Source organism: Herpailurus yagouaroundi, unplaced genomic scaffold (assembly GCF_014898765.1).
Source record: "Herpailurus yagouaroundi ecotype Mexico unplaced genomic scaffold, PumYag 205, whole genome shotgun sequence".
Taxonomy (NCBI): domain Eukaryota; kingdom Metazoa; phylum Chordata; class Mammalia; order Carnivora; family Felidae; genus Herpailurus; species Herpailurus yagouaroundi.
The window spans coordinates 14,758,002-14,766,910 of record NW_024412436.1 but is presented as its reverse complement, the minus strand read 5'-3'; the positions used below and the strand labels follow the sequence as shown (position 1 = coordinate 14,766,910).

At 48.2% G+C, this 8,909-nt stretch overlaps 1 protein-coding gene across 2 annotated transcripts in view; it reads right to left on the bottom strand.

Moving 5' to 3' along the window:
- Positions 1-223: 223 nt before the first annotated feature.
- Positions 224-8,909, bottom strand: part of WDR26 (WD repeat domain 26) — a 34,975-nt gene continuing 26,289 nt past the window's right edge. For both annotated transcript variants that reach the window (XM_040451950.1, XM_040451951.1), the window contains exons 9-13: positions 8,456-8,601; positions 8,076-8,154; positions 7,630-7,759; positions 4,471-4,656; positions 224-2,208 (exon numbers count right to left, since the gene is read on the bottom strand). In XM_040451950.1, coding sequence (XP_040307884.1) covers positions 2,183-2,208; positions 4,471-4,656; positions 7,630-7,759; positions 8,076-8,154; positions 8,456-8,601 — 567 coding nt within the window. In that variant the 3' untranslated portion in view covers positions 224-2,182. The remainder of the gene's footprint in view (positions 2,209-4,470; positions 4,657-7,629; positions 7,760-8,075; positions 8,155-8,455; positions 8,602-8,909) is intronic.

Genomic DNA, 8,909 nt, shown 5'->3' with positions numbered 1-8,909 from the left:
GCGGCCGGGTGCAGTGGGAGGAGCGGAGGCCGAAGCCCACGGACGGGCGCGGGCCTCAGGGAGCGCGCTGGACCTAACCTGTCGGCAGCCGTGGCGTTTGTGGGCCCACAGTTCGTCAGAGATGCTACTGGGGAGACGGGGCGCGTTGCCTAACGGCTTCGGGGCGGAAAACGTGCCTGGACTTAACTGTACTGCGGGAAAGAGAAGTTGCCACTGAATTATATACAGTTACCAATGAAGACTTTTATTCAAGCTTAAAGTAAGAAGTAATTTTAGTTAAGAAAAATGAAGTACCAGATAAACTGTAACAGATCGTTATTGTAACTCAGAAGTATCAAAACAGGAATTCTTGATTCTCTAAGTGGGGGTCTCTGCAAAATGGAGCTTAAAGAAATGTTTTACATACCAATTTGATAAAATCATCTGCTGACACGGTCTGTCGCTTCCTCTTACTATGAGCTTTTGGGAGAATCCGTGCTATTTTAAGGCCAATTGTGTTTTTCTCTCGTCTCCCCTCCCTGACGTCCCCGCCCCCACAGGAGAGTCCCTGACACCCAAGCCCTTCTCGCTCTGCTCTGAGGGTCCCGGGCCCCAGAGGGGACTTGGCACAGGCCCCTTGTCCTCGCCAGAACCTCATCTCGGGGGCACCTCCACTCCTCTCCCCACCGTAACAGCCGCGGTCCCCTCGGACCCTCTGCCGGAACGGGGAGGTGGTTCCAAAGGAGACGGAGTACGCCGCGTCCAGCTGTTACGGGGTTTAAAAGCACAATGTGAACGGGAGGCTTTTGGCTTCTTTCAGATGTGAACTTCTCAAGATTAAAAGTGCTTTCCCACGGAGGGCACCTTTCCTTGAACTACCAGGGGAGGGGGAGGCAAAGACAACCCACAGCACCAGTTTGGAATGAGGTTCAGTCTGGCAAGATCTGAAAAACTGAGAAGGAGCGTTCTGTACGTGTACGTCCCTCGACAGGTCAAAACGTTACGGGCAGTTCAGACACAGGACTATGAGGTGTGAAACCCAGTTTCAGTCTGTGCCCTGTGGAGTCTTCTAACACGCTGGGTCATGCTATGAACTTCCCCGGTGGTCACACCTGCTTTCCACTCGTGCCGGACCCCACCAGAGCAGACCTCCAAGCCGGGAACAGCTCGGAACGTGCTTTGCGGAAAGCCTACACTGACTCACTACCGAGCTCTCCTGTTGGTATAGGCTTAAAATTCTCTTTTGGAATCTTGAATTTCTTCGACATCAGGTACTGATGTTCCTTCGGGGGAAAAAAAAAAACAAAAGCCAAAAAACAAAAGGGGGGAAACCTCCAAGGGGTTACTCTGGATTTCCTGTGTAATGTCCTTCCAAGCTCTGTTTCTGACCAAGTCTCATGTGGGATTCCGGAAGAGCGTCAGTTTTACTGCGTATCTTAAGTCATAGAGGAAACTTTTTTTTTAAGCTGGTTTAGATTCCAAATGTATACAAATGAAGTCACTTTAATCCTATAAATACTTCTTAATTTATTTTTAAAAAATTGTGCTGTTAACCCTTTTACGGGGCAACAAGCTATGTGAAAAGTACAAAACTTTTTGTCAAATGTAATATTGAGAGTGCTTTTGACATAGTTCACTGGTTTGTCATCTGGATCAGTATCTACTGCGCAACGGGCAAAGGCTAGAATCCATGAACCAAGCTGCAAAGATCTCAAGCTAAATAAGGCGGAAAGATCTGGAGAAACAAAAGAAGGAAATTCTTTCCCATCCAACGTGTACTCTTCAGACTAATGCACTCCTATCAAGCCTTCTAAACTGTTAAATAAAGTTTCCCAAACAAGCATTTAAACTTCATTACACAGAAGAGCAACAAGAATGGTGTCCCACCAGACAAAAGGCAGGAGGGAAAACAATATATATACGGAGTTCGGTGGGTAAGCCTGAATGTAGCACAGTCCTTCACAACCGATGGGGGCGATTCAACATGGCGTCCAACAACGTTCTAACGACGTGCTTCATCTCAACTGGTTACTATGAAGCAAGGTGTAAATGTTTGGCCCCAATCGGGCTTCAGAAATGGTTCTTTTTTTCATGACGAGCATGTCTGTCCAGCTATCAATCATGTTTGTTTGCACCAAATCCCAAGCCATTAAAATACGACTAATTTTAAGTTAAACAGAAGCCGTCTGCTCCACACTCGCCATCAACTATCCATGCTACTGCATTCCTCTGAATGAAGACAAGACGAAATGTGTTTGGAGGGCGGGGAGGAGGTGGGGGGGGGAGGGGGAGGGGAGAGGGGAGGGGAAGAAAAAAGTTACCAGTTAGTAAGTTTTAACATCAGCATCGTGACATTACAACCCGTACTCCCACTGAAAAATAATCACGCCGAGGCACACGCTTGACATTTCCACCATAATCATTAAAACCAAGTGTTTGTATCATGTCTTAACTTAGGACAGTCTACATTCATTACTCTGTTCCCCAAGTGAACGATCACACTAGACTCTCACGGCCCTGCGACCGCGGCCTTGCTTCGCCCGTCTCAAGGCCTGCAGTCATCAGCCTCCCCTCTCTGGCTGTGGGTCAGCCACACACAACACACACAACACACCCACTTAGAGCGCACAACTCAACAGTTACTACCGGTACGTCCACGGGACTGTACAACCATCACCTCCATAACTGCGGAATGTTTTCGTCACCTGTTGGCACTCGCCGCAAACACCGGCCCCCAGCCCGTCTACTTTCAGTGTCTGGGGGTATGCCTGCTCAGAACGTTTCATACAAACGGAATCACACTCAGCGGTCTTTCGTGCCATCCAGGCTGTAGCAGCGTCACCGCCTGTGAACTCTACCGTTACCATAAAAGGATCTTACTTAGGGTGTCATGGTTTTTGGAGGTTGTCTTCTTCAGCCTCACCTATACTTTTCAAAATTTCTATTCCAAACAGGTGTTCATTTAAAAAAAAAAAGTTTCTTCGACTGGGGGATAAGGAACCAGAAGAGTGCTACATAGAAGGCATAACAGCCACATATCTGGTTAGACAGAAGCATTTTTCCTGTTTTAGGGCTATCTGTCTCTGGCTCTATCGACGTTGCCAAAACCCAAGGCAGAGTTGTTGACCCGGACCAGAGCTCAGAGCCGCACCACATCCGGTGCATCCGCATCAACTAAGCCCCCCCCCCCCCCCACCCCCGAGCAGCACAGCGGCTCTTCACTACCATAGAGAGAGAAGCTCAAGGGTGTGTCTAAAATAAATCCACTTAGAAGGTCAATCTGTTACCACAGACCGAAGATTCTTCTTCGCCTTCAAATCTTATTTGAAGAGACAACTTCCAAATGACTGATAAGGTTAGAAACGCACGTACGACCAGTGACGGACGTATGCAACGTAGAGCCCCGGCCCAGAAACTGAAACAGGACAACGAATGGAGCGGAGGCTGAGTCCTCATGGCTTTCCCCGAGGAAGCGGGGCTGCCGTGCGCTGACGCACAGGCCAATGGCCCTTCGGGCCCCGAGCCACCGAGCAGTGGTTCACAAACTTCACCCCTGTCGTCCTTCAGGCTCCCGCTCTGACAGCAGCTGGTTGCCTTTCTGCTTCATTTACGTGGGACAAAATGAACGCAAATCTCCTCTCGGTTTTCTAGGTCCGGGACTTCCTTCTAAGCAAACAAAACACTTCACCTGCTCTGTGTGAAAGCGGAGTTAAGTCCTTTCCATAAACCTTCTCATCACGTCTTCCCTCCGGCCACAATGTCTTGCTCAACGGAGCCTTGTCCTTCACTGTTCACTTCCTCGCTCTGGGCCTGCTTCGTTACCAAGCATTCCAAGGTCGTGAGAAAACCCTCTTGGATTCGGGACTCGAAGGCCAGCAGCGCTCGAGTGAGGCCTGGCCCAACTCCGTCTGGAACCCTCCAGAACTGAGGGTAAACATGTCTCTCGGAGGGCCAGGAGGATTTGTGCAAGACCGCACACGAACGACCAGGCCGGCATGCTGCCTGGCCCCAAGGTACGGGGGAAGTTCTGGTTCCTTCCCTCTCCTCTGCACAGGGGCTGGGGTGCCACATGGTGCCATACAGGTTTATTTTTAAGAGTCAAATCCATAATCAAGATCGTTCTAAAGTGGTTCACATTTTGGATAATGGCTAGTTCTTGTGGGTATAAAAATATAAAATGCTTCCTGCATCATGCAGCAAGACGATTTTCCGTACGCTGTTGAACTGACCACAGCCAGAGGATATGAAGGAGGTGGCACATTCCAGTTTATTCTCCCCACTGTCACCACGCACACACATGCACACACGTGCACACACGTGCACACCCCCCCGCCTCTCACATTGCTTACACTCCTGTGAAGGGAGAGCGTATACAGCCTCTAAATGAGGGAGAACATAAATTCTGTCCCACGCTTAAAAGTCCTGAAACTTTACAACGAGTGGGGCCCTGTTCCACCGGGAGGGAGCCTGGCTGCCGTGCAGTGGGGTTACCTTCAATATTCTGGTGGTCTATAAAAGGTGCTGGTCCCCATATTCTAACAGTGCCGTCATCGGAGGCGCTGGCCATCAGGGATGGGATCTGTGGGTTCCAGCTCACGCAGTTGACTGTGCGCGTGTGCCCTGTCAGCTCTGCGATGGGCAGTTCGCTACGTTTGTGCCAGATGTAAACCTTGTGATCTGAACAAACGGCAATTCAAAGAAAAGTTAGGGAGTTGTCCTACTGACCTTCAATTTTTTATTCGTTACACACAGAACATGTGATGTGATTATCAAGATGTGCCACGAGCGGTTCAATAAATTACCTTCCGAAAAAAGCCATTTTAACAAAATACACATTTCCCTGTTAAAGGTGATTGATTAGCCCTCAAGTCATCACAGAATCTGCAACGTTCTGTAAGACCTGAGCAACAGTCTAGATCTTCTGACGTGAACAAACCTAGGACAGAGACAATAAATGCTAGGGAAACTGGACGTGACAGAAAAGCTATGTGTCCAAATTCAGCAACAGCAATGACACAGGTGACAGCGGACCCCTCGCGGGGTGTGTAGCGCACACTAGGTCCCGGACACCGTGTCCTGGGCCTACACGGTGCTGCCCACGCCCTTTCCGGGCTCGGGGACAGCGGAGGCTCTGGAGCCGCGGCTACTCAATGCCGGGCCACCCTCCACCACCGACCAGCCCCGTTGCTGTGGACACATAACCCGCTCCTGGCGACACTGCAGCCGTAAAGGAGGGACTGGACTTACCTCATCATGCACGAGGGTAAAATGAGTTTGTGTAAGGAACAGAGTTTTGAAAAGAGCCTGGCACAGAGGAGACACCACGTGTTACCATGAAGTGATGGTCCTTGAACAGAGGGCAGAATCCTGGCTGAGTTAGAAAAGCATTCAACCTCAAGACGTGCCACTAGTGGCCAGCGTGGGAGCTCCTGGTGGGGGGGCGGTCAGTCCTTTGTGGCAAAGGACGACGTCCTGGCTTCAGAACGTCTAACGTGACGACGTGAGGCTGGGGCTGCCTCTGAGCATCCTGCGCGCGTGTGTGAAGCAAAAGCGGAGACCCCCGCAGGAGAACTAGCGGAGCTCGCCTAGAAGGCGTATGCTGCTCGATCATTTCTCCTTGCAGAAGAAGAAAAAACACGGAGAAAGACCGGCAGATTAGCCACGCTTCCCCCCGAACTGGAGGAGCTCCAAAGAAGGACGCCACAGGTCTGAAGAGCGTGAAGGTGCCTGCCTACCGTGGGGAGCACTTTGTGAGCACACACCCACGGAGTGTGCGGCTGAGGCAGGGCTCAGGGTCAGAGCCACCGGCTTGCTGACCGAGCCCTGCCGGCTGCCACCGTCCAGGGCACCCACAGCTCACGCAAGGGCAAAAAAATAAAGCAAGTTTTTTTTGTATCACCAGCACAATGAATACGCTTGAGTAACAGCAGAACTCTTCTGGGAAAAGGTTTCCTCCTCATTGCTCTATTTTATACTGCTGTTCACGTGTTTGGGGATTTGGAAGGTTCTTGAAATATTTTCCTTGCAAACGAATGACAGGTGGATTAATGTGACCGTCTCGGGACAGGAGACATTCACTACATCCGCTTGGTGCTCAGGACGTTTTCAGAACCGCTCTACCACCCGGACTTGAGAACGCGCGTCTCGCTATTCCAGGTATGTGTCACTTGTAGCCCCGAAGAGAACATACTGTGCTGTGCTCACGGTATTCATCGTTAGTTCAAAGTCTGTTCGGGGCCTAGAATGAAGGACTGTGTCACTGGCGACAGAGGCGGCCAGACGGCTCTCCGGGCATTTCTAGGGCACGTGTGCCATTCGGAAGGGCCGTGAGGCTGAAGAGGGGGAGCAGGGCTGCGAGAGACCCGGGGGGGAAGTGGACAGGCAGGCAGAAGGCTTCCCAAGTGTGGACCGTGTCAAAGTAGGAGCCAAGGCGGAATCCGGGTGAAAATAAATGATTAAACTACCAGGAAAAAAAAAGGATTTCTAACTGCAAAGACATAACTTTTCAAAAGTGTCACCTACAAACCACTCTTCTCAATCTTATCTGATTTTTTTTTTTTTTTTTAGTGGAAGAAACAACAGATAAATTCGTATGCTTCATATGAATCCCTAAAGGTCTTTGTCCTGATTCTTTTTTTTTTTTTAAAGTTTACTTTTGAGAGAGTGAGTGAAAGTGGGGGAAGGGTAGAGAGAGAGGGAGAGAGAATCCCAAGCAGGCTCCACGCTGTCAGTGCAGAGCCTAATGCGCGGCTCAAACTCATGAACCGTGAGAACATGACCTGAGCGGAAATCAAGAGTCCGACGCTTGGCCGACAGAGCCACCTGGGGCGGCCCTGTTCTAGTTCTTAAGTACATCTCATACTCAGAGGAAAAACTCCTGTGTTACTCTGTGATCCTCTGTGTACTGACAAGACAGTACCCGGGTAGCAAACATGGAACATTAGCAACATAATCCAGTACCTTGGTCTAGGCTGTAAAACTAGATTCAGTATTTTTAAAAGTGACTTAAGTAACTTGCTGCCCTAGTACTCAGAACAGTAGAGTGGGTACTCAACGTGGCCAATGAAAATTTTCAGTAATTTCCCATGACTTGTATTTCTTTCACCTTAAAAGGTACACTAACTCTCAGTACTTACTCACCTACCTATGTTGCATATTTTAAACAATTTCTCTCTTAAACCGGACTACTTTGGGAACAAGCCTGCCTGAAACACTGATGTGAGCCAACTGGAGAGCACATTTACTCTGAAAGGCAGTAGAGACTCTTCTAGAACTTCAGCTTTTCTGAGACCGTAAGAATTATCAAACTCTATTATTCTCTTTGGCCATCACAAAACCACTAAAGATCTAGCGATCGTCAATTTTGTCTAAGTTCAGCTAAATCATCATAATCAACCTGACTTTTTAGATCCTACTAACCTCTGAATGCCACCAGCCTCATGAAAAGAGCAGGCCGGCATTTGAAAAGAGTCTGGATTTAAGTAAACCTTGATGTGACGCACGCACCAAGCGTGACCAGTGCTCTCTTACAATTTTTACCCGTGTTAACACCCTGAGTCTGCCCGGCAACATGGCCACCTTCACACACGGAGACGGTCACAGAGCTCCCACCCCATCCGCACACACGCTCCAACAGTGCACACGACTTACCTTCACTGCCACTAGCGATGAAGTCCTCGTTGTGGCCTCCAAAACATGAATGAATTGTATAAAACCCTTGCGTGACACCTTGATACTTTCTTACTAAAACTCTGTCTTGCAAGTCCCATAAATGAACTCCCTGTAGGCAAAAGAAAATGGACATGTTTATTCTCCCTCAATTCAAAAGAATTTTAAAAAGTCATCTGTGAATTTCCCTTTGCTCGATGGAACGGTTTTAGTGTCTCGTTACGCAAAATGCCAACGTTCTGATAAATTTATGGTGGACTCTACACCTTTAAGGGTCAAACGTATGTGGTAAAATATAAGGATCTGTTAAAAACAGCAGTCTTGAAGAAAAAGTATTTGTAGAAATATTCGTTTGTACACACACGCACCCCAAAAATCGCAATTAAAATCTGAACTACACTAACACTTTGAGAGAACGAGAAGCTTACCTGAGTTGCTACATTTAACAAAGCTAACCGGCCATTCTTGGAAATAGTAAAAGACATAATGGGGTGATCTTCTTGTACTCTGTAACCAGAAAATAATCTGTCAGAAGCAACATACTGAAAATCAAGACATTCAAATTATCAAAATGTAACGTGTTCTACTAGCTTAAAGACCACAGTTCTGTCTGTAGTCACCGCTACGCACTATTTTAATCAAGGAAGGAAGAAAATCCGAGTTTCTGGTTACTCGGCACCACCAGACCCGCCAATCCAAACAGGCAAACCAAATCCACAACAGAAAAACTCTTCTTCTACAATAGCAAGTTCCACCATACGTTTTAACATAAATCAACAAATACTCAACGGATACAAAAAATAGTTACATGTTCCTATCTGTAAGGTCCTCGAAGTTGTACCCCCGGATTCGCTGGTGTGTATCTGATGCCAGAACCGTCTTGCCGTCGCTCAAGCACCAGAGGCATTGCACTCTGACCCCTTCCCAGGAGTCAAGGAGGTTACCATCTAAATCCTGAGGAGAAAAGCACCGTTTAGCCCCAAAGCTGACCAGCACGTGGAAGGCAAACAAAGAACCTCTTGGCAATGTCTTTCTGCAGCAACGTTTGCTTTTTCCTGATCTCAACGTAATTGTTCCACGACTGGTTTTAGTCACAAAAATCTGAATACAGGGCAAATTTCATTACGACAATAAAACTGTTGGGAGGGGGAGAGAACCTCTATAAAATCCATCTTTCCTTCAATAACCAGCCAGGCATAGGCAAATACAATAAACAGAAAGAATCCCTAAATTCCAAGTAAGGGCCTCGCTACTATTGGAAA